The 25,475-nt window shown below is 45.7% G+C and overlaps 1 protein-coding gene across 1 annotated transcript in view; it reads left to right on the top strand.

The window, feature by feature from the left end:
* The window catches only part of LOC129382502 (uncharacterized), a 122,243-nt gene that overhangs the window by 19,055 nt on the left and 77,713 nt on the right, over positions 1–25,475 (top strand). Inside the window, exons 8-13 of the mRNA XM_055066555.2 lie at positions 7,276–7,332; positions 9,328–9,354; positions 9,768–9,794; positions 13,776–13,826; positions 14,021–14,071; positions 25,372–25,410. Of these exons, the coding sequence (XP_054922530.1) occupies positions 7,276–7,332; positions 9,328–9,354; positions 9,768–9,794; positions 13,776–13,826; positions 14,021–14,071; positions 25,372–25,410 (252 nt within the window). The remainder of the gene's footprint in view (positions 1–7,275; positions 7,333–9,327; positions 9,355–9,767; positions 9,795–13,775; positions 13,827–14,020; positions 14,072–25,371; positions 25,411–25,475) is intronic.

The raw sequence follows: 25,475 nt of genomic DNA, 5'->3' as shown, positions 1-25,475 counted from the left end.
GTCACGATATACGTTACGAAGAGCGCGTTTACTCCTGAGTTTTCCGTGAGGCACATAGTTTGTTTGTTCGATAGCGTATTGCTAGTGTAAAATCACGCGCATGAGAGCACTCATTTGAGAACACGTAGCTTTCAAGCGAAAGTGCCGATGCCTGTGCTACTCTGCTACTCGCGGGGCAATCGAGTGATAATCATTGTATACGCTGCAGTATTGAAGGGGCCGTCACTTGTGACCTGTTTGACACCTTGTTCGGCAATTATATCTTTGTCAGAATAATCCCACACATGCATGACCCACTCACGTAGTCCCATTTCGTTTGTAGAAGCGCGGCGATCGAGAACGGCTACGTAGCGGCGCTAGCACCGCGTCATGTCGTCGCTTCAGACTTGATTTGTGCGCATCGCACTATGCTACGAGTTGTTCACACCAAGTTGGCATGGCAAGAACTGAACTATAGATGCAGTTTCCTTCGCCCAACTTCGCTGGTCCTGAACGCACTGGTCGGCTCTGCTAGGCTTCATGACGCTGCTCTGAACGCGATCAACACCCTCTCAAACTCGATGTCCAAGGCTCACAAGGGCTGGGCGATGTGAAATTTAATTTCGTTTATACGATTCGAGCGTCGCTAATTATATGCACAAGCGAAGTTTCTGCAGCATTCGCGCTGTCGATCGGTGCGATGTTATCACTCGCGGCTGCCAATCGCACGGGGGGATGGGCAGACTTTGGTTTTGCCAGCGTCGGCAGCACGAAAGCCTCTACGACGATTCACTGTCATCGGTCGTGTCGAGGGCGACGTCATACTAGTGTCTCCCATCGATACAGTCTGCCAATTAATCGGCCTGGCTTCGACCTGAGTTCGACTCCTTGGCGGCATCGGTGTTGTGTGGGCCTACACTTGGACGTACCGCACCTTAGCCAAATGTCGTTGCGAGCGGCTAAAATTTCTGCAGAAACACAGCGTAAAAAACGCATCGTTGGCACTACTCCGGAAATATGAATCCCCTTACGCGTTGACTATGCTGCAGGCTAACCACGCTATTGCATACGTGCGCGCACTCTGCTCCACGAACCGCCGACGCTGTGCGAAGCGTTTCGGGCACTCAGCGCTAATCGCAGCACATGCACAATCGAGTATGCAAAACGTGGATTCTCGTGCCAGTGTGTCACTACTATTGCTCAGTTTAATCAAGGTCAATTCACATGGTTGCGAAGGCGAGGCTGAAATGCGATTCTAAACCAATGAGAAGCGACATCAATTACGGTCGTGCGATTGAAACGCGACTACACGTCGCGGTGCAAACACTAGGTTATAAAAATTATGCGTCCAATACGTTACCAATGGAAACATCCGTAAAAATTCAGGAGATGTAATTAGAATAAAAAAAATGTAAAGTCAACGGCAGTTGTCTTCACAGGAAGTTTGCTCGTGGCGCTGCGTGCTGAGATATGCCGAGATTGTATTAGCGGATTTAGGATTGTAATGTGGCCCAAGCTCTTATGCGTAGCCATAAAAGGTAATGACAATTTATATGGTATAACGTAAAATATAACGGATAAGATTTGATCAGTAACTATCTTTTGCAACTGCCTTTTCACGATTAAGGTTTTGTATGCATTCACTAATATAAGACAACTACAGGTGGCACGCTTACTGTGAATAATTGTAACGTTGACTTCACCTTAACACCAAAATAACAGCTGTGTGTTGGTAGTGCGGACATATGCATATGGCAATTAGTTCAACGCCTGGGTGAACCAGTTCCTATGAATTCATGGAGAACTCTAAGGCTTACCAGTGTAATGCGTTCCGTTATATAACGAGGTCTATATACCGGGTGTCCTTGTTACTTTTACCAAGATTTAAAAACAAAAACAAAACGAAAAGCCAAGAGCTGTAGAGAAATCGCACCGACTGCACGGTAGCCGTAGTCGTGTGTACTTGCAGCCAGTATTTTTTCCATCGCAAAGCGTTACCTGCTTTTCAATACTGAACTTTCTAATTATTGCTTGAATCGCAAACATTAACAAAGTTGTAGGGCACCGACTCCGACTCAAGCATTTGTTTAGTGCTTTGCTTTGCGTCATTTGCTTTTCTGAGAAAAAAACAAAACCGCGCGACACATCCAGCTAGAATACGAAACATATACGCGCTCCCGCGCCACTACTCAAACGCTCCCATGCGAATAGCCACAGATACACTGCTTTACTAGCGGCGGCAGCTCGATACAGGGCTTCACGCTATGTGATGGTCGCGGCATCGCGAGATCACGCCGCTGATGCATTGGTAATCGTAGAGGAACCGTAGGGTGAAGGGGGGGGGGGGGGGGAGATTTCGAAGCCGGGAAATCGTGACGGCGAACTTGGGACTGTTTGTATACCAAGTGCCACATGATCGAGTACAACATTCTTGCGTCCGCAGATCCTGACGCTTATCGCACCCCGGTAGTTAGGTCGCGAAAGGTCTAGAGCCAACCTACATGACGCAGCCTCGTACGATATGTACATGTTTGCACAACGCAAAAGACGAGGAGGCGGACAAGCGCGCATCTATTTCATCTTTCGTGCATTTCGCGTGCCTTTGCTTTTTCTTGGAAATAAACAACCACGCACACTCCAGCACGAAATAAATGCTTGATTCGGAGGTTATTTTGGTTGCCCTACAACTGTGTATTTGACACGTTTGCGATTCAAGAAATTGAAATGTTCACTAATTAAAAGCACTTGACTAATACTTCAAGATGAAATAATACTGGCTGTAAGTACACACGATTGCCGCTGCTGTGCAGTCGGTCCAATTTTCCTAGAGCGTTTTTTTTTTATTTTCGTCCAAGTTAACTCGAACACCCGGAATACCGATTGGTGTACATATACATATATATGTGTTCTATATTGGGACGTGATGTTAGCTGGCGCAATAGACGACTTCGCGCAACAAGTCTCGAACGTTAGCAAACTCTTTTTTCCCAACGAGCAATTGGCCCCGCGAAATGCAGAAGCTGTCATTACAGGATGTATAGACTTCCATAGCACGGTCGTTACCATGTGTACATACACCTTGGTTTTATCTCGCGAAGCAGGCAATGCGCGCGGCGCGCAGTTACCCGCGCATTCCCTTTGTTCTTAATTAGTTGATGCTGCCGTGCATGCTCGTTTAGACAGCGTCCTGTTTGACCGACAATCTTTCCACGCAATAGCGGTATTTATGTACATCTTGCCGAAAAGCGGCTAAACACTTAGATGAGGAGGCCGCGCCCTTTATCTTTCGTTCGTGACGTAAAAATATTCGGCAAAAGTAGTGACACGTTGGCACAACAACTGTCTAAACCTTTCACATTAGGAAAACAGGCACAGCTTGCATTCGCGATACGTCTGTTCAATCATTGGGAAAGCAGTTCGAGCTGTTCAAAACAATGTTACGACTTTTTAATCTGACTGCTACACGCATACACAGGCTGTGGTTGCTTTGCCAACAAACAGTTCAAGTTTAGTGCTCGCTCTGTTTCTTAGTTTTTCCTATAAGTCTTTATTTCCGTCTCGTACTTCTATGTACCTATTGAATTCAAGAATGCGCCCATTGACTTACGATACTTGTGTAATACTGGGTGTGTGAGTTCGTCTGAAAGCTGAGGTGGTTGTGTGTAGATAATATGCGAGAAACTTTGACACTGTGTAACAAGCAGTGCTTTCTTGCTGACATTCAGCGGTAAAAGTCTCTTCTTTGGAGGTTAGCGATTACAACGCTGGCCAGATGAGTGGTTTTATTTTGTGTCCTCCAGGAAAGCCGATCAACGCGAAGGGTAGGGAGCATAGGTAGTCCATTGCTTATGCATGGCTATGTAGCAGCGGCCCGTGAACTTGGTCGCACAGTTTCATTCTATTTCTAATATACCGGTCACTATTTTTGTTACCTACAAACGGACAGGTCTTTTCTCTACCGTTATGGAGCATGAATGGAGCACAGCGCGTTAGCGAACAGCGAGCTGCATTTGCGACAGCTGCTCGCTGAGTAGCGAGGAAGAATCGGCATACTGATTTTGTAAGCAGTATAATGCTTTCTTATTCTGCGCTTTCGCTGAGACAACGTGCGGCGCGCCGTTGAAAGCATGATCTCGTTCCTCCAGACGAAATGGCGCCGAGAAAACTGTCTATATATCACTTTAAGAAAAATCCCGGGGAAAACGGGAGTAACTGCGCCGTTAGTCCTAAAAAGGGCGCTTTCGTCCCTCAAAGGACTAACTGCATGAATGTGCGTGCCGTGTGCGAATTTCGGAGTGTAAGCGTTTAGTCCCTGGTCGGAAAGAGAGCAATGAGAGGAACGGCAACAGTTGCTCCCCAGGCACTTCGCTGTGTCATGGGGCGATGCGGCGAAAACGTTATTGTCTATAAATCGTGAATGGTTCGAAGTTCGTGCATTGTCTATTGAACTACATGCAAAGCAGCACCTTGCCGATTCGTGAGAAAATTGCGTGAAACTTAAAACTGGGATGTGAAAAGCCATGCCCTTCGTGCGCACCCCCTAAGTGAGCGATACACAGTAAACGCGCAAGTAATTGATAGACAGCTAGATTCTTGGTCAATAGTACCTAAGTTCCTTCCGTTCCAAGGAAGTTGCGAACTGAAGCGATGTGTAGCTCAAACGGCACACGCTAAGCGACAGAGAAATTGGCCTTCTCTGTCGTCTTCGGTGCTCCGTTTGAGTTCGCTACACGTACACATGGCGTAGTCGTTATGGCGCAGTCGCTTATGGTTGCAAGTACACTCAACGTTAGACTCTCACTGCATAGCTTGCACAAAATAAGGAGTCGCTTCTATATTGCCACACTTGCGGTCCCATGGTTAACTTTGTCTAAATATCCCGTCATGTAAACCAAGCGGCGTGGTGGAGTGGTTAGAGTACCTGACTTGTGAGCGAGAGGACGTGAGTTGGAATCCTACTCTGTGGCACGTTTTTTTTAGCTCATTATAATTTTTTGTAGGGTATGAATGTATAACTTCATTTCTTCCACGTTTGCGGAGCATCGGAACGAATTACCGTCACCCCCTTGAGGAGCATCGGACAAGGGCAACTGTTAGTCCCCGAAGGAGTAAGTGCATGGGGAGTAACAGTTCATCCCATGTCAGTTCGTCCCCAAAAGGACTAATGGTTGTGGCAAATCAGTTAGTCCCCAAAAGGACTAACCTCCCTACCCCTTTTAGTCCTTTTTTTTTTCTTAGAGTGTACAAAAGTTATGCTTTTGTCAATGCTTGATTTGGCACCACACGCTTTCGAGGCCAGAAATAACTTTTTAGCGCCTGATGCTGCATTTTTATGGCTTTCGTCACTCCTCCACCTCTTGACGTCAAGCCTTTGCGAAATACCCCTTTATATATGTTAAAGGAAGCACATCAGAATCCAGTGCTGCGGAGTTAGGCCTAGTTTCCGTTCCTCGCTCATTTTCATTTTGCAAGTTTCCGACAAGTTTGGCCAGTGGCTGTGGTAGCGATTCGACTGTTTTCTTTTACCTTTTGTTGAGGAACACTGTGTGCTCTAAGAATAAATAATATACATCGACGTGGCATTTAATGCGATATAGGACGTGTCGGCAAGTATATCCGTCGCCTTGTCGATAAGGGAGCGCGCCGAGTTGACACTTCATATAAGCATTGCAAGGGCCACGATGATTTGGCCATGGCGTGAGGGCAGAAGTGTGCGAAGCCATTTCATCCATTTGGTTAGAAAACATGTATGGAGGACTCTACCGGGATTTGTTTCCCAAAGGGAACGTTTTCAATCCGAGCTTCGCCCTACGCGGGCGATGACGTCGCAGTGAGGTAACAGCCTACTTGGTGGCTCGGCTCGATTCTCGACCATTGCGGCCGCCATCCAATGGGTTCGGAGTGCAAAAGGGACACATGTTAAGCTAAGGGTATGCAAAAGTGATAAAAAAGGCAAGCTGTTGCAGTGTTTCCAGCATTTCCCGGACCATTAAACCTCACACTATATTTATTGCTCGAAACGTCCTTCATGTGCTGTGATGTCAATGTTGCGGTCACCGCGGGGGCGCTCTACGTCACCGTCAGCTCTGTTGCGAACAGCGCAGCCCTTGCTTAGCGAGGCAGCCTGAACGGAATGATTCGCTGGTGAACGAAGCACTTGTGGAAAATATGTGACTGGCATGGGCCTCGTAGGGTGCTCCGCGAACTGGAAGCAGCCTTAGTAAGCGACAGAATGCTTATCCAAGATAACCGGCCATTTCTGTTCCAAGAGTTGGAGGTTTACATTTTATAACGGGCTGAGAGCAACGTCGCACTGAGATTATAGTTGAATCTTTAAAAACTAGACCTCGCTTCTTCATTCTTGTTGTCGAGCTCTACTCTACGTGAGCGCTATCCATCACCTTCGCATTAATCTACTGTACTCATACTTTATTAAAAAAATAATTTTAGTTTTTTTCTATGAAGTGGTAATCAGCTTGGTTGGTTAATTGATTCACAAGCTTTATTATAAACAATGTAGCTACGAGCACAACGATAGTTTATTAGCGGGTGACCAACGTTGAGAAGCTAGGGTTTCTTGAACCTGTCCGAAGTACACGAGCACTGTGTTCTGATTCCCGTAGATGGCAAGGGTACATAAGGAGCCTAGTGCTCATACCGATTGTGTTGCGACATGACGTGAAACTAGTAAATTGTAACGCTTTTTTGGTGCCAAAGCACTACTTGCCTACCAACCTGGATTCCGCCTGTCTGTATGAAGCCTCTTCATAGAGCCTCGCGCGAATCGCACGAAAAGGCTGTGCCCACGCGTTTCACCGGCACAGCCATCGGTAACGGAATGCAGTACGTCAAATTGAAACATTGCTGCGCCTTTTGAAAGGTGAGCAGGAATGCCTAGCACGCCGAATCGAAATGAAGCCACGTTCTGTATATATACAAGGGTTCAGTTCACGCAAAACATCGTCGGAGCCTTTTTCCGTTGCCACCAGCGAGTGAAACGGATAAAACGAGGTAAGTGACGTTGCCATTGTGGCACAAGTAAAAACCGAACAGAAAGAACACAGGCCTGACACCACGGGCGCTCCACTGACCACTGGACTCAAAAAGATTTAACAAATGTCTTCTGCCTCCCTAAAGCCACTCTCGGGAGTGCAATCGCATATAGGATTTATACGCTGAGTACGATTTTGTTCAAAGGGAAAGTGCTTCTCTAGAACTAACCACACAATTCAGATAATGGTCGAACCTTTAGTGTGTTTGACCCATCCTAATAATACCCCATTCTTGTTCTTCCAGCCGCCATTGACCCTGAATGCCCCGTGGACTGGCTCGAACGGTTCCCGCCAAGAAAGAGTAAGTATTTGCGTAAAATTCAGAAACAACATGCGTAAAACGGGGAAACGCACGCCCTTAATGAAACCTTAAACAATATTTAAACTAGATTTTTTTTCAACAGCATAGCATGCCAGTGTACTGTACAGATAACGTTATATGAAGCTACACATATTACTCCCACCACGCGCTGCTTAATAGGGCTATAAATGTATACCTGGTATCCAAGACGCCTTCAGCATGCTTTTGTAGGTGGTTATTTGTGGCACTTCGTGTAATGCGCCCCCTTACCTCCGTGCGTACTATTTTGCAACCACCATTTTCTATGGTGGTGCAAATCTTGCTCGCGATCGCAACCTCTCGAATCACGGAAGCTTTCCAGCTGCTGTTTAAACTGATGGCAAATCCAACCAGTGCAAATTCAAATTAGAGTTGTGAATGGAAGGAAAAGCTTCCCATCGTATATAGAAATAGTATTTGCCGCTCGATGGTTTGCATCGATATTGAAAAGGCATCCCGCTCTGCAGGAGGTAGTCTGACGGAAAAGCCTATCTGAAAACTGAACGATGTTCATAATCCCTCCCAAGGAGTGACACGGCTGTAACGTGCGCTACAAGGGCTTGAATTGCGGCGGCTATATTCGAAAAACCGAGCGGACGAAGGACTACATACACACAAAAAAAAACATGTAGATCACACGCACAGTAAGAATGTGTGTTGTGTGCCAAGCATCAAGTACAGCATGGCGGGGATATTGAGCAGCAGATGAAGCAGTCATCAGTTTCGCGATTTTGGCTTTACACCTCGCATTTTAGCTTTACACCTCCCATTTTGGCTTTACACATCTGAGCCACACCACATTGGAGGATTTCGTGTTGACTTCGAGCCGCCTGAGGTCCCAGTTCTGCGCCTTGAGCGTGACACGCAGGCGTCCTGTTATACCGTTTACATCCAAATTCGTCTTGGTGCTCAGTGGCAGGATGCCATGGCTAACCACCGCAGCAGGCAACCACATGTATCTAGCTTTTAGAAGCTGGTTTTTCTACCGCAACTTCCCCTTTTCGCAAACATAAGCTTTGTTTAGACTAACTTTCACCATTAAATCGTAACGGCGGTCATGACATCGTTCTAGATAGAGTAACAAGCGTACTCAAAGGTGGCCGACATTTTTTCCTGCTATATAACGTGAAAATTTCGCTAGTTCGGAGCGTAAGCACCGACACAGCGCTGAAAATTGGTGTGTCCTGACCTAAAGCTGAACAGCGTTCACGACGATCACAGTGCAGGAGCGTTCACGACGTTCAGTCTAGGAAAAGTCCGCGACGCTCAATTGTGCAGGTCTTCCGTGGAATTACACTGCTATTTAGAACCACTCTGAAACTTGTCACGTAACTAGCTGGCAGGAGCAGCGAGAACGGCCGTGTGAGCACTGTTCATGCATTTGAGCGTTCTTGAGACGGCTACCATCTTGGAGTGCTTCTTTTTGTTACTGTGCGTCGCTTTGGTGGTTTCGTCGTCTGCCCGCTGCGCTAGTCGTATGTATTAACGCGCTGTAAGTCGTAGGGATAATGCGCAACTGTAGCGTGCGGACACCCTCAAACAACTATAGAAACGTGGGTGTCACCAAATGTACCAGAGAATAACCAGAAAATAGAGTGCAGTCGGGGGAGGCGGGAGGAAGGAGTCGCAGCTCCGAGCCCTACATCCATTAGATTGGAAACGCACGAGTTCAGGGTGCCATATCTCCATGCCACACAAGGAATCGGTTTTCCTCATTTGCATTTATGTGGCCTACTGCTGCAATGGAAGCTAGAAATTTCCCTGTGAAAAGTGAGGCCTCTACGACCGCGCTATTTGTGTAGCTTCCACAGCATTTCCTGCAATGTATACACGGAGTATGATATCGTGTATGAGGAAAGAGGGACACCAGTTTTCCTGCATACCTAAATTCACGATTGCCAGTATATTCTTTCTTCTGCAAAGGTGTAAGATAGCCTTTTTTTGTTTTTTCTACAGCGCACCCACCGACATCACCGACACCAGGTGAGTTCAACTTCCTTATTACCCAAAACTAGGGAAAAAAAGGCACGTCGCTGTTGTCATCTGTGCGATTACACGGACAGTGAACGAGAACAAAAATGCAGGAATAATTTGCGTTTGTGGCCTCATTTGCTTTGGTGGCCTACTGCGGCAATGGAAGCGAAAAACTTCCCTGTGAGAAGTGGGTCGTCTATAACAACGCCATTTGTGTAGCTTGAGTAGCATTTCCTGCAATGTATACACGGAGTATGATATCGTGTATGAGGAGAGCTAGACAGTTTTCCTGTGTACTTAAATTGAAACGTGTATGAAGAAAGCGGGATTTTTCCTGTGTACTTAAATTGACGATTGTCAGTATTGTCTTTCATATGTAAAGGTGTACGATATATACATTTGTTTTTCATATTTTTCTACAGAGCACCCGCCTACATCACCGATACCAGGTGAGTAAACTTATGACGGAAAACTAGGGGGAAAAGGCATCTCGCTGTCCGTGTGCGATTACACGGACAGCGAAAGGGAACAAAAATGCCCGAATTATTACGGCGCCAGGAAAAATAAATTTTTAAGGAAAGTCAAATTCTTTCGTATATACTGGAGTAGTTGCACGGTAAACTTGTTTACGGAATTTTGCTGAGCGTCGTGCATCAGTCTACTTGACCAAAGCTTACGATTTCTTGATAGTTGGGGCACTGGACGCACTTCGCATTCACCCGCTGTGCGGCCTCTGCTTCGTGTCTCGCCCCGAAGCCGCGAAACAGTTATCGTGACATCGCAACATCGACTACTCGACGATAGTGTGTTGCACGCTTTCGGTTTCTAGCTTTCGGCGAACACGCAGGCTGAGTCCTTTCAGTGCTTCAAGCGTACTGACTGGTTGCACGCATGTGACTGCAGTTGTAGTTGCCGACCGATTGCCCATAGACAAACATGCCGCTCCTGCGGCCGTCCGTTTAGCCCGCGCCCACAATCTCGGGTACCATGAGCCATGCTCCCACGAGCTGCTACCGATGGCCTGGAGACGTCGGCTGTCGTTCATCCGATTCGCCATTGGTGCACGTCTAGTGCAGGGGCGATATAACGTAAAGCTATTCCAAACTTTTCTATTCCAATTCTCGACGGTTGGTCCACCTCCACTGTGACTCTCACGCGACGTCACGAAAACCACGAAAATGCCCCGTATGATACGATATGTACACTTCGAATATGCATAATTAGATCGAACGTAAAAAAGTTTCTGATTCGATGCCTTTTCTGCCATTAGCGAAACTGGCGTCGTTTTACCAATTGCTATTGAGCTGCACCCACTTCCCTTGTCTGTCAAGCAGCGTCTCAAAACGGTGAAAACTAACCGCGTCAAAGGGAAGTGTACGCATAAAGACGCATTAATATGCTGAACAAAGTTGAAATTTTTCTGAATGCTCGAGCAGTGCCCCATTCTGAAAGTAATAGAAGATTGCTGCCCGCCGATCGATTTGGCACTGGCTACTCGGAGCTGCCGAGGGGCTTGGATTTATTTGCTTAATATAAAGAAAATGCGTGGCAGTATAACGTTATCGAGACCATTCGGCACGTATACGACATCGCTTCGCCAAGTTTTTTGCTTAGGGTATGCTTTAGTGGCATTTTTAACCTTCCATTTCACGCCACCGCGATTTTCGACCAGCCACCGTGACACGACGGTGGCTGATTGATGATCTAAGTAAAGGGAAGCGGACCAATCGCAGACGACGGCACCACCCTCCTGATCCGGTTGTCTACTTTCACTTTGATAGCTTAGCCCCATCGAAACTCTATGCCCTTTAGGGTGGTCCTCGCCTCTTGTCAGCCATTTAGATAACAAAAACTGCTCAATTTAGACAATGCTATTTTCTTTGAAAAGAAAAAAAGTGACATCCTATAAACGAGAATCGCATTTGCTTGGGCTTTTCTGTCAACGCTACGGGTTACCGTCCGATGCTTGCGCGGGTGGTTACGTCTGGAGATTGGAATAAGTATATATTGGAATAGTTTACGGTATAGGGCCCCAGATCTTCTCGTGGAGCCAAAAAAGTCTCTTTCCGTGATTAATGCGAAAGTACGAGGAAGACCTGAGCGGTCTCAATTTTTTTGTGACATCGCAGGCTGACCTTGACCTAAAGCTTGGCCGAGGCTTTACTGGTTGCCGTTGTGCGTTAGCCACAAGGGCCGCTATCTTGTACACGTTCGAAAAGCCGACGTTCGATTTCGCCTCACGCGATTGGACTAGATTGGCCTAGGCCGCGATATCGGCGCAGCCTGGACGATCGCGCGAGGCGAACTCGAACGTCGGCTTTTCGAACGTGTGCAAGATAGCGGCCAAGGTCTGAGATTACGGTGCTTCTATGGGGATGTCGGAATAATGAAATATCTGAAAAAAAAGTAACCGGCGAGTTTTTAGTGAAATTGGCGTTCAAGCTAAAAGACGTTTCGGTGCATGCAGAATCTATTTTTCATTGTTAGACTGATCTTGCCTGTGGTGTGCGTTGGATTTGCCTGGGAAATCTACGCATGGTTTTCCGACTATGGTTGTCACAATGGAAGCGCGAAGTAACTGATCGACAGAAACAAAGGAGAGACGAGCACATTAACTGGCGAGCAACTCAGATTTGTACTTGGTGGGCATGCACTCTGTCAGATATGTTCATGCGGAGAAGGAACCGCAACATGAATTGGGCGTACGTAAAAGAGAAGCTAAGATAAACAACTGAGAAGAGAACAGGCTTACATATGAAGGCATTTTTACGCATGCTTCGTAAGACAACGAGAAAAGCATAGTTCCGTCTGGCTGATTCCACATGACATGGGGATGGAACTCCAATTGACCATTTTACGGTGGTACACTCGCGCCTTCTTTGCCATACTCGTTTGCTCTCAACGAAAATACGAGAACAGCTTTTGCAGCCCATTACTATAACATAAAACTATTGCGTGATTTTATTCTCTGAATATTACATTTAATAATCGCCGACCCTTGGATGCCGTATATGAACAATACACTGAACTGTTCTTTGCTTTGAAAGCCTATCTTGAGAAATTCTCATATAATTGACAAGAGGTGTTAAACGCGCTAAAGTGGATAGCGTTTCGTTAAGTCTCGCTAGCATAGTTAATTATGATATCCGTGTAAGCAGTGGTGCCCGTGTATGCAATTGTTACGCTTCGCTTACCTTGCGGAGGCAGTTCGAGAATTAATCTGGTGAGGCACGAGAAATCAAACTTGCCGCGAAACGGCTTCGTAGTGAAGGAAAGTTGGCAGAACGATGTCAGATACGTTGCGTAAGGGTTCAACAACGTTATACTGCCGTGCAAACATTTCTTATTATGCGCAAAGAAATTCATTCTTACCTGGACATGCTGGAATGTGCCAGAGCCCCAGAAGGCAGCCATGTTCTATATCTCTAGGAACGGGACAGTTTCTGCATATTCCTTCGATAAAAATTTTCTACGCTTGTTCAGCGTAACATTACATCTTGAATGCGTACACGTCACACAGACGTGAGTTATCGCGGTGTTGCAACGTGTAAAAAGTGAGTAAAGCCAGAAAAAAAGTTTGACCAAACGCAGAGAATTATGGGCGAGAAAATCCCAGAATCGGAAACATTCTCATTGGCGTAATCGATGTGTACGTGGCATATTAGGGGGGGGGGGGGAGGGGGGGAGGAGCTTTCGCTGTTTTCGTGACGTTTCGTGAGGCGAAGTGGGCGTGCGCGGGAAAAAGTTTTCCAGTCATGGAGGACTGAAATATAAATGAGCTGGAACAGGTTTGTTATAGCGTCGAATGTCTGCCACAACCTTGAGATTCATATTCCTTTCGATAAAAATTTTCTACGCTTGTTCAGCGTAACATTACATCTTGAATGCGTACACGTCACACAGACGTGAGTTATCGCGGTGTTGCAACGTGTGAAAAAGTGAGTAAAGCCAGAAAAAAAGTTTGACCAAACGCAGAGAATTATGGGCGAGAAAATCCCAGAATCGGAAACATTCTCATTGGCGTAATCGATGTGTACGTGGCATATTAGGGAGGGGGGGAGGGGGGGAGGAGCTTTCGCTGTTTTCGTGACGTTGCGTGAGGCGAAGTGGGCGTGCCCGGGAATATGTTTTTCCAGTCATGGAGGACTGAAATATAAAGGAGCTGGGACAGGTTTGTTATAGTGTCGAATGTCTGCCACGACCTTGACATTCAGCCAAATACTGGGAATATACTGAATGACCTCTGACCTATATTTCCAGTGCTGCGACTGGGCCATATTCCTTCCAGTTAGAGGTTTCGGTCATTACAAATTAAACATGGCCGCTGCAAAAATCTCTTGCATCTGCTGCCAAAATCTTTTGCTTACATAATTTTGCTTCTTCCTACTGTATGCACAATTTCCGGGATTAAATGAGCTGCTGTTGTACAGGCGACTCCGAAGAGCAGTGCACATCGGTGATGACGGTGAGCCCTACGGAAGGTCAGTGAGCTGCTTCTATATTTTGTTGCTCTGTTAAGTATGAGATAAGTCACTGCATTCTTTGCTGTCCACTCTAAAAACCATAGCGACAGCAAGAGTTCAGCATTTATTACCATAATGCGTTGCGCACTTCATTTTGCTGCTTCCTAGCTTATGCACAATTTGTGGGATTCAGTGAGCTGTTCGTCTTACAGGCTCCTCCACCAGGGCCACAACTTCCCCAAGGACAACCAGCACTACAGCAGGTCAGTGAGACGTTCTTTTCTGAGAGCTTTCCTTAAGTTTTTCTTAGGGGCCATGAACTACGCCTCGGGCTTGGTAATATAGCATAGTCCGCGGGTACCTGACGTTGCTGTGGTGAACACCTCCGCCAAGTATTAAGGCGTAAAGCTTTAGTGGCTCATGAGTGTCCGGGCGCAGTCCGGGGTGGACGCAGGAAAACGGTGATCACCGGCGAAGGGGGCAAGTGGAGGAGGTGCAATGCCAGCAGCGCTGTGCGACTCATCGCGTGGGAAAGCGCGGACATGCGCGTGGGGGTGCGCGCACATCGGCGACGAACCTTGCAGCCATATGGTTGTGACTGCATCCCATGCTCGCGGCCACGACGGCGTCCGTACGCAGAACAGTTCAGACAAGAGCAATAGAGGCAGTCATAGACAAGCTTTCGCCTGTCGCGGTTTATCTCAGCAAAGTGCCCACAGATTTTGGTGTAGTACACGGAGCTCGCAAGCGGATCGCGAAGTCAGCTTTCTCTCAAACGCGCTATTTTGAACAGAAGGCCCTGTCCTTACTCTCTTCCAGACGCACTATTTCGTGATTTCCTTAGACGGCCGCTATTGACTGACAGCAGACATCAAGCCTGCGGTCGGCTTCATGACGTAGATACCACGTCCACCACGGTGTGCCGCCACGAGGCCACTGGCTAAGCGCACTGCGGCTCGCTGCGGACAACCGCGATTGGCTATGTTTAGCGCATCGTAGGCACCAAAGGTGGAAGTCGTGGCGTCTACGTTAACATCCAAAATGAAAGTTGAATTGCGTCCCAATGTGACAGAAAACGGAGCGGTGTAGGCACGCTCCCACTGGGTCGTAGCCTTCGCAGTGCAAGACATTGGAGAAGGAACTGGAGCACAGCGGATGCCGGGTTTCATTGCCAATAACGCGGCTTCTGCTGATCGCGTTGTCGTTATTTTTGCGGCAATGTTTCCTATTGTCCCTTTGCACCCTTTTGGGTGTATATTTGTCCCACAACAATAATCGTCATCTGCCTTGCTTGCGCTTACTTTCTTGAAAACTCGGTGCTCGCTACTATCCTGTCGAGAATGCTGCGTCACACTGATAACGCGCATGCCGTTCGTGACTGGGAAGTACCGGGCTCGCAGCGTTAAAGAAATGAAACGCGGGCAAGACAGATGACGATTATTGTTAAAGAAAGGAGTTAAAGATAAAGAAGTTAAAATTTGAGAAAGCAACGATATTCAGACTCGTTAAGTCGTCTGAAAGCGTTAATCTTTACAAAAGCACGAACATTCTGTTTTTATTGAATTGTACTCTCTTGTCCCACATTTATTTACCTCGGAGACATGTAGTTATAGTGGGTTCCTGGCCATAGAGCAATCGAGGGTAATGTGCTTTCCGACGAAATCGCCAAATCAATAGCATCACAAGGTATTAATCATTCTGCTATTGCCCCTGCCACAGATATGAAGCCTTTCCTAAGAAACAAACTGCGAAGCCACTGGCAATGCTTGTGGCATGCTGAAACGAGCAACAAGCTTCACGTGATTAAGCCGAAGTTCATGGCCCTCAACTACGAAAATACGAATAGATGTCCTAATGCGTCTGCTCAGAATAGGACATACATATGGCGTCCGCAACTTTCTTTTGAGTGGTAACGAGCCTCGAACCTATGGTAGCTCTTGTGATAGGTTGACCATCCTCAACGTCTTCCTGTATACTGTCGGGAAGCCTAGAGAGAAAGGAATATTTTCCTCTTGCGTTTCGCTATTGTGTCCCTCTTCATCCGGCTACGTTTCTTAGTAAATAATCACTTTTTAACACCAAGCGGTACTCACGTTAATGAATGATGTTGTCCTAGATGTTATAATCCCAATAAATTCATAGCGCACCTTCTCTCCAGAGGATGCCACTGATATTAATCTTACAGAGCACATGCCTTCAGGCCTTTGTGTTTCAAGGGATCTGTTTAGGCGGTAGTGCCTCTCACTAATTCTTGCATCTGACATATCTTTTATATCGTTTCGTTCTTTCGCAATACATTCTCCATGCTAATAGTACATCTCAGTAGTCATTGCCATAATCCTTACATAAATATTTGACGAACGCTACAGCGACTAACTTTAGGCCCCTTTACAAACTCGTCTCATCTACTTCTCAGAATTCATTGCTCCACAACGAACTCGCTCACACTGGTACGGCGCTCTTTGGCCTTGCCTGGTTCTTGCGCCAATAAATAACACAAATTCCTTCATTCGAATTCTCAGCTTACGAATGCGTGATTAGAGATTTGCTAATTGCAACATAGCAGTTGTAGTCGTAGTGTTTATAACGACAGTATATGAATCAAGTATATGAATGTGTATATATATATATATATATATATATATATATATATATATATATATATATATATATATATATATATATATATATATATATATATATATATATATATATATGAAGTATATGAATGAGCGTAAAATACGAAAACACCCGTGTACAGAATTTTAGGTGCACGGTTAAGAACCCCAGGTGGTCCACATTATTCGAGTCCTTCACTATGGTGTGCCTCATAATAAGGTCGCGATTTCGGGTTTTCGGGTTTTAGAGTCTTCTTTTTCTGTTGTCCGGCGTGTGCGGGTCCTGCACCATGTTCATGTATTCGACAGCCCGTCGAATAATTGCTTTGTCTGCCTTTAGCTTTTAAATTTAAAATCTTCAGTTTGTGTTTTAAGAAAACTTCCTCCGTGCCGCAAATGCATGACCAGTCCGTTTTGTCTACTACCAGCGTGTCACCTAAGTTGTTTAATTTTTCTACGTTCCCTGAAATTTTCTTTTTATTTACCCTCAACGCCAATGGCATTGCAGAGGGTTGTGGGGAAAATACAATCATAAGGAGAACAACAAGATAGAGTGAGTTACAATAACAATTTCAAACAGGCATGAACTTAAATAATGGTGGTTAGTGCCTCACTAAAACGCTGGTTATCAATGATTGATGCAATGCCAGCAAGAAGGTGGTTCCACCCGATTGCTGCGCGCGTAAGAGATTCGGAAAATGTTCTTATTTTACAAAATGGAATACCTACCTCATGGCGATGATCCATGTGACTGGACTGGACATGGCGGTGATAGAAAAAATTTGTCGTGGAGAAACGGTAGGGTCGTATATGTTATGAAATAAACGGCTAATTTTTCGATGCGTGGCTAGTGACGGAAGGAAGAGGCTGGCTTTTATGGTTGGTATGCTAGTAGTGCGATTGTAGTTAGAGAGAATTGTGAAGTAGTTCCTGGGCAGTGATTAATTTTACATGCATAGGATATCCCAGACAGAAACAGCGTATTCAAGCTTTGGTCGTATTAAGGTTTTGTAAAGTGTTAGTTTAACTGAAGAAGGAACAGTGGATAAGTTGCGAGGTAAGTATCATAGCATACGGTTAGCATTGTTAATGTGTTGTCCGTGTGCACTGTCCAATTTAGATTACCTGATATGAGCATCTAAGTACACAAGATGTGACGGATTCTAGTGGAACACTGTTCAAACGATAAGTATGAGGACTGCTAGTGTTTCGGGCGACACGCATATTATTACATTTTTTACGTGTAGTCCTATTCGCAATATTTTAAAGCATTTAGATACAGCACCTATGTCACATTGGAGAGAGTTAGTATCCCTATCGGTATTTCACGAATTGCACAGTCGTCTGCGAAAAGGATGTCAGAGGAAACAACGGAAGCCAGATCATTAATGTAAATTAAGAATAGACGGGGTTGAAGGACGGACTCGTGTGGAACGCTGGAATATAGGTTAATATAGGATGAGTTACGACCATTAGCACTAATTGCAATCGGTTAAGAAGTAAGGATTCGATCCATTTAGAAACGTCAGGGTCAAGGTGCAGTAGCAGCTGATAACACTTTGTCGAATGCCTAGGAGAAGTCCAGGAATACGCAGTCAGCGCTGGATGATTAATCAAGAATATGGTTTAACTTATGAGTGAATGACAAGAACCGAGTTTTACATAAGTATCTTTAAGATGCATTATTTTCAAGAAAGCTAATGACTTAAATGTTACACGCGCATGCAGTTTGCAGCTTGTGCTTTCCTAAGCGACGCTTAGGAAAGTTTTAACAAGCTGTATACATATTTTCCAGCTTTCGCACCGTGCTGCCAATGAGTGCAAAATATATTTGAGGATGCTTTGATCAGTGAAACAAGTAATAAGTTAGACAAGACAAGATTCTTGCGTTTTACGTGTCATAACCATCTGACTGAGGCACGCCGTAGTAGGGGACTCCACATTAACTTCGATCACGTGAGTTTCGTTAACGTGCGCTTGATGGAAGGAACACGGTCGTTTTTTGCATTTCGTCCCCGTTGAAATGCGGCCACCGCGGCCGAGATTTGATCCCGCGTCGACGCTCCTAGCAGTGCAACACCATAGCCGCTAAGTCTCTGTAGCGGGGGGTTTGCAATTTACACAGCGGCCTCCAGTGTGATTGATACATTGAGTTACAATGCTCATACAAAATTATTAATAAGTCAGAAAAAAAAAAAACATCAGGAGAAGCGCAATAAGAACCATCAATGTCAACATACTGTTTGCGCAGTAACCAAAACAATTATGTATGAACCAAGAGCAATTATTTTATTTTCATCGTTAGCTTCAATGAACCATTTGATAACAATGATTCTCACAGCGTACACAAGCAATATTTGCAAGATTAATAAGACGCCTCATTTCTGCTTTAAACATGGGATAGTGCTAGCCTATTTATGAGCTACAGGTGAAACTGTGGCCAAAGGCCGAAGTCTGGTTTCCGACATGATTAATATATAGGTGTTGTGCAGTGCGTGTTTAATAGACATTTATGCTTGGCATTTATAATAAGCGATAAGGTTTGTAAAACAAATACGTAGGGTTAGAAAGCAAACCAAAACCCAGGGGTACACACCTATTACACACAATCAGCGCACACACTCAGTAGCCCCGAAGCACTGGAGCTATCGCACTGGGATAAGAATGTTTAACGTTAAAAAAATCCGTGCTGTGCAAGTTCTTGAATTTTATTGAATAATGTATATTTGCCTCACTGTTAATGGAATCGCGACATGTCAGGAATCATGACACATATACACATGTCATGATTCCTATGGTATAACTTTAGGCCTTAATATAAGTAATAATTGTTTAAATCGTTGACCACGTGGAGCTAGTTGTTTTTGTTGTGTTGTATGCTACCCATTTAAAGTATTCACGACTTCGTGGTACCATAAATCTGCGTAGCGTAGACTTTTAGCATCTTCGTACATTTGGGTCGTCTGGCGCACTAATTGCAAACATGTTTTCTCGCTTTAAGATACGTGAGATGCACGTTCGATTTTCGCTTACATTATTACAATTTATTTGCTAAGGAACAATTTCATTGACCCATTTGTATGAAAATGCTATTTAAAAAATTTAACACAGCGAATCTCGTACCCGCAGCACCTACATGTGGCTTGCTGCACATTTGTGCGCTGGTTGTTGTTGATAGTCACTGTCGTTCGCAATAAGATATAGAAATATAGAAATATAGAAATATAGAAAGCCAGAACACAAATGACTGGCCTTTTAAGCTATTTGTTAATGTTACTATTATGCTTTGTATTCGTACAACTAGAATTACGATTATTAGCTTCGTGCGTTGTGATAAGTTGTTTCATTTTGTGATTTGATTACAAGTTCATTATTTTGCGCTCGCCGAAGATATTAGACATTTCGAAATATTCATTGACACGATGCCTTAGTGCACACTTCCACACACCTGGAATGTGCAACCGCTGCCATGTACATGCGTTTTCAGCCACACTCACGTGACCTGCAACCACCTTTCGCCTGCAGTTGAGGCCCTCAGTTTGTCTAAAATAAAGAATTGAATGATTGATTGAATAAATGTTTAAATGTTTGAGTTTGCGACTGTTCGCGTAAAAGCAGGGAATCAAAAAGTTGCCACTGTTCGCGTAAAGGCAGGGAATCAAAATTACATTCAGAGAACAGCCTTTTAGGACAACAGCTTACAATGTAAAGTGCTGCAAGTGGGTCATCATCCACGCATTAACACCCGTCAGTACGCACACCCCTTGGACATTAGTTGCATCATTTATTTCTGGGTGTCACCAGCGTGATACAACGCACACTGAAGATTTATGCACTGAAAGGGTAAACGAGGTTAGGTCTATGGCATATTGCAACTCGTCAGGGAGTTTTCTTCCCCAGCGTATTAGGGAGTTCAGTAGTCTGTGCGTGGCACTTAAATGGTTACTCTTCGGCATCCTCGCAGTTACGTGGAGAGATAAGGTGACTGAGGAGCTAATATAAACTGCTTCGTGATTTATTGAGAGCTTAACCTGCTATGATTTTCCCTGTTCGATTCCAAGAAAGGGTGTTGTTCCGGGTTGGTGAACTTATTGCAACGATTGCGATTTCGAAATCACCGCAGGAAATATTCCGGTGGCTCACAATCTAGCTGTTTATACGCTACTTACTAATGCCGGTGGCAATGGCGTACGCAAGCTGGCACTACAATACAAAGTGCTTGCGATGTTCAGAGCATGGAGGTAAGACCGACAATGCCCCTTGGCCGCTTCATATATATATGTTCTTGCCCAGCCACTCTCGGCACACAAATGCAATTGCGGATCTGCAGCTTCCGAATCTTTGTGACGGGGAGAAAGAGAGTATTTGTTTTCGACAGGAGACGTGTTCATGTCGAGTAATAGGGTTGGCGGACTACGTTTGGGAGCTTCTTGGCGAAATGGCCAAGATTCGCGTTATATTGCCTGTTTTATGTGACGCCCATTATCGTTCAGGTATCTGCACTTTACCTGTGAGCAAGACAAATAAATAGTCGTCGGAGGCAGGTCAGTGGACCGCTTATATTTTTCTGGAGAATGAGGGGGGCGGGCAGTGGAGGAGTGATTTTTGATGTTTAAAAATGCCTTCAAGAAACCGGATAGCCTTGTGCCTTTCTGACACTCGAACATACTATTTGTTCACCATTTTAGGGATGCGCGGTTATTTCTGTCTCGTTGTTTAACCAGTAGGTCGGGCTGCTCATTCATAGTCGTGCGGTACGTAACCTTGCCAGGCATTGGCGCGTGCAACTAGGATTTTTGTTCCATCCGCTTCTGAGTTAAATCACGTACGCTATGGAAAATGATTCCTCTGACGTCCACAAAAAACAAATTCAGGGATGTAGCATTACCACAACGATACCGCTTAAATGTGCGTATTAAAAGGCCGCCTATTCGGAAGATGTGAAATTTGTCGCGAGTCCATCTAACCGCGTGTTTTATTTCTGATTAATAAATGTTCACCAACATTCTCGACCACCAATCACTAGTAAGCGAGCTTGGAGTAGCACAGAGCTACCATCTATTGCCGAGATGGTAGGGTTTTCCCCCAAGTAATACGCACATAGCTGCAAACGTTAATTTTATCGTTCAATGCACGGATTTTAAAACTTTCTTTCCGACTCGTAGAGACGAGTGGTGTTTCACAAATATTTACGTGCAGCTTAGGGTAGATCCCACCTTTAAAGTCTCCGGCTGATCTTCAAATCATGATTTTCCAGACCCGCATTTATTATGACGCATGCCAGTAGCGGAACTGCTTACACCACTGATATCGTGCACAACAGCATAGGGGCGTTTCGTGCACAAATATTTCATACATAAGTTTCACGAATGTTTTCGTCTGTGGCACGGATCATTTCTAGCTGTGAATTTAGAGAAGCGAGATTGTTAGAGCGTTCTTACAGAAAAGACAGCCGGGAATTACTTTACGAAGTGGACCACATATTAACCTTTGTGTCTCTAACCAAATTTAGAATTCACTTCGACTCTTGTTTTGCAAACTTTAAAACTGCGCAGATCTCTGCACCATTTCACTTCTTGCGCATACTTACACTTAAAAAAATTGAATTCTTTGGTTTTACGTGCCAAACCCACGATCTGATTCAGGCGCGCTGTTCTTGTCGACTCCGGAATAATTACTGACAACCAGGGTCTAAGGTTCTTTAACACGGGCGTTCCTTCATTTCGCCCCCATTGAAATGCGGCCGTCATGGCCGGGATTTGATCCCGCGACCTCATGCTTAGCAGCACAAAGAAGGAACTAATGCGCTTCTTTGCTGAATATATAGCTTCGCGCGCGAAATGAAATGTGCACTGACCTGCGAAATCTTAAGGTTTTGCAAAACACTACAGTAGAAGGGAAAAATACTAAATTTCGTTTAAAATTCCAAATGTGTGCGCGTTGCCTTGAACGGTTAACTTTAATTACTTCAGTACAAGATATTCTGTAATGAAAGTTCATTTAGTTTAGGTTTTCAACGAGAATAATTTGTTTACTATAGTTTTCCTCAACAAGCACCCAATAAATAATCATTTATTATGTTATTTCCAGAAAGCTTTTACGACAACACAAACCTTAGCCGGGGCCAGGAAAAGCGCTAACTCACACTTAAAATTCATTTGGAGCAGAGAGCAGGAGCAATAAAGGCACGCTGATCACTATCGCGCAGATATGGCAGGGACTAATGTAGTCTTCTTACACGTCATAGTGGTTGTGGTTGTGAAGCTGCACGGCTGAGTACGTATGTAGTTGGGTTCGATTCCCGGCCGTGGTTGTAGCATTTCGATGGAGGCGTTAAAGAACCTACGTCGTGCATCATAACCAGATCGCGGTACGGCACACATAAGCCCGGCACCTAAATTAGTCATCTTACGCTGAAATTTAAAGACATTCTTGAAAGCATATGGTCATCTGGTTATTAGATTCTACCTTACCGGCTTACCACTTCGCTTTTATGTGCGTACTGGCTGCTCGAAAGAAATTTTCACTTGCGAGTTAGCGCTTGTGCTGCGACTACTGCCTTTTGTTGTTAAACCTGAGAACATGAACCAAGACGTTATTCTGGAGACAAAATAGTATTCAATATTTTTGTCTCCAGACGAAACACTCATTTTATAACGTTGCAGTACAACGTGCAAAAAGATGTGGAAATCTTCTGTTGAGTACAAAGATATATTTAACACTCTTCGGTGAGGCGGCGCTGCTAAGCTTGTTCTGATGGCTTTCTGGAAGAGTTATGCGCATTAGGCAACCACTTTGCTCATGTATGGGAATGAAGTTTATAAGAGGGTCGTCACTCAAGTTAACTCGTGCATACTTGACCCTTCTCTGGATCGCACCGCGCAAGCGGTGCGATCCAGAGAAGGGTCAAGTATGGGGCACAGTCAGAAGTGTGGCCCATAAGCCGCGGTTCCCAGTAAGTTGTGACCACAGTGGGTTCAGGCCAGGGGAACAGGTGAGCCTTTTGCTTCAGACATAAAACTACAATGGTACAGCGTTGCGCAGTGCTGGGGCGAAAACCGCGAAATGGTGACACGCAATAGGATAATGGCTGAACTAGCCTAACCTTGATCCGCGCTCGGGCCCTGGGGCATTCAGGCTCGCAAAGGCCCACGAGCTGCAGGGGGTGGAGTGCAGAGGTCTCCACGGCTGAGTTCGCTTGCGGGCAGTCGCAGGCTCGTAAGCCGAAAAGACACACGCATCGGGGGAACTGCGTTTCTCTCGAGTGGTCGAAGGGAAGTCTTTCCCGAAATAAGGAACGGGGTGACTCGGCCGCAACGTCGTAGCAAGGCTTGAAGGGCGGTGGGACCGGCTTAAGGTGCGCGCTCCTGGCCATAGCCTCCACGAGCGCGCTCGTAATCATTGTATGATAACCGCGCGCGGCCGCTACAAAGATAGAAATGCACGTGCATTCCCCACATCCTCCTCCACCCTCTCTAATATTGTCCACTAGCCTCGAAGACGGCGCTGTCACGTGAGCCCTTTCCGAGAGACATGCAACGCCGCCATCAACACGGCCGTGTCCATGTCGATTCCATGGGACTGCAGATGTAGCCGTGGGGGTAGTCGAGAGCCAGGCCGAAACGGTGGACGATGGTGCAGAGCAGGGTCACGGTTGATAGCGGGGTGGCTGAGGCTAGAAGGCAGCTGGGTTCGTGTCATATTTCTCCGTGTTGGGAACTATGTGTTCGGACGTGCTGGGCCCGCGGTGTTGAAAGGGCCTCTGGATATGTTGCCTACGTTGGTTATGTTTGTGTGGTCTCCAAGCAAGCCTCTAGCCATAGCCTAGGAACCACTGAGTCATAGCCTAGGAAATCATGAAACATAATCTTTGAGGCACCAGCCGAAGATAAGCTGGGCTAAGGATGTGGAATATATGCGCACCTAGCGAAATGTTTGTGCTGTTGAAAAATTCGCCGCTTCACCGACAATGCAAATATTCATTGCGATAGGAAATTAGTAGACAGCTCTGCGAAGCAAGGATAGCAGTTTCATCGGCCGTTTAATCTAAACATTCGCTTTGTGCATGTTGTCACCAGTACACAGGCCAACCTGAACACAGCCCACTCGGTGGTCGCGAACACTCGCTGCGAAAACGCTGGCGTCAGCAAGCGTGGCAGCAACGGCTAGCGATTGCTCCGTATTGCTTCAACACAGTCTGAGGGGGCGAGAATACAGCGCCCACGTAGGTATGAGCCATCGGCGCACTATATCGCTTTTAAGATGCTTACCAGCCACCAAAGTAGAAAAATCTCTGCCGTCCCTCCCCTAACCCCGGTGCCTTGCCGGCGATGGAAGACTCCCTTTCTCCCCGCTTCCCGCCCTTGCGCACGCGAGATTGATACACGAGTGGTGGCTGACCTTCGCACGCTTTCACTTGCACGTACAGCATAAGACACGCTGCGACGATGTTTATACAGAACATGCCGACGGCGGCGGCAAAAAGTTTCCTGCAGTGTCAATATAGTTGCGATGGAAATAAAAAGGCTGTTGCGTCTACATCAAGTTAACACTGCCGAACTGGTTCTGCAGCTGTTCCGTCGATGCTGTATCATAGCGCCTTGTCCAGGCGCTCCATGTTTCACTTCTCCCCCCCCCCCCCCCCCCCCACACACACACACAAAAACATGTATGTGGTGCAAAGAAGGGCGACTGAAATATTAGCCACTAGCGCGACAAACTTGAACGTTGGATTGCGCTGATGTCACTTCTCTGTAAGCAGCATGGTGCACGCTTTAATTCAAATCGGTGTGTCATCAGTGGCTCGAGGAGGTAGTGTCATCAATGGCTCGCCGGCATAGTACGCTCGCCAGTTGCGGGCAATACTATTGCCAGTATATACCTTTAAGTTTTTTAGGGCAGTGAACGTTTTCATACTTACGCAAAGCACATTTTCTTTTCCACAGTACCTGTGAGCACAACAACTCCATCGACACGACGGCCAGGTAAGTGCATCTTTCTTTATTTTTGAGTTTTAATAAAAAACATATAGCAGTTCCAAGAAATAGCA

Source organism: Dermacentor andersoni, chromosome 6 (genome assembly GCF_023375885.2).
Source record: "Dermacentor andersoni chromosome 6, qqDerAnde1_hic_scaffold, whole genome shotgun sequence".
NCBI lineage: Eukaryota > Metazoa > Arthropoda > Arachnida > Ixodida > Ixodidae > Dermacentor > Dermacentor andersoni.
The sequence above is the reverse complement of the archived record's forward strand: the minus strand, read 5'-3'. Positions and strand labels throughout refer to the sequence as shown.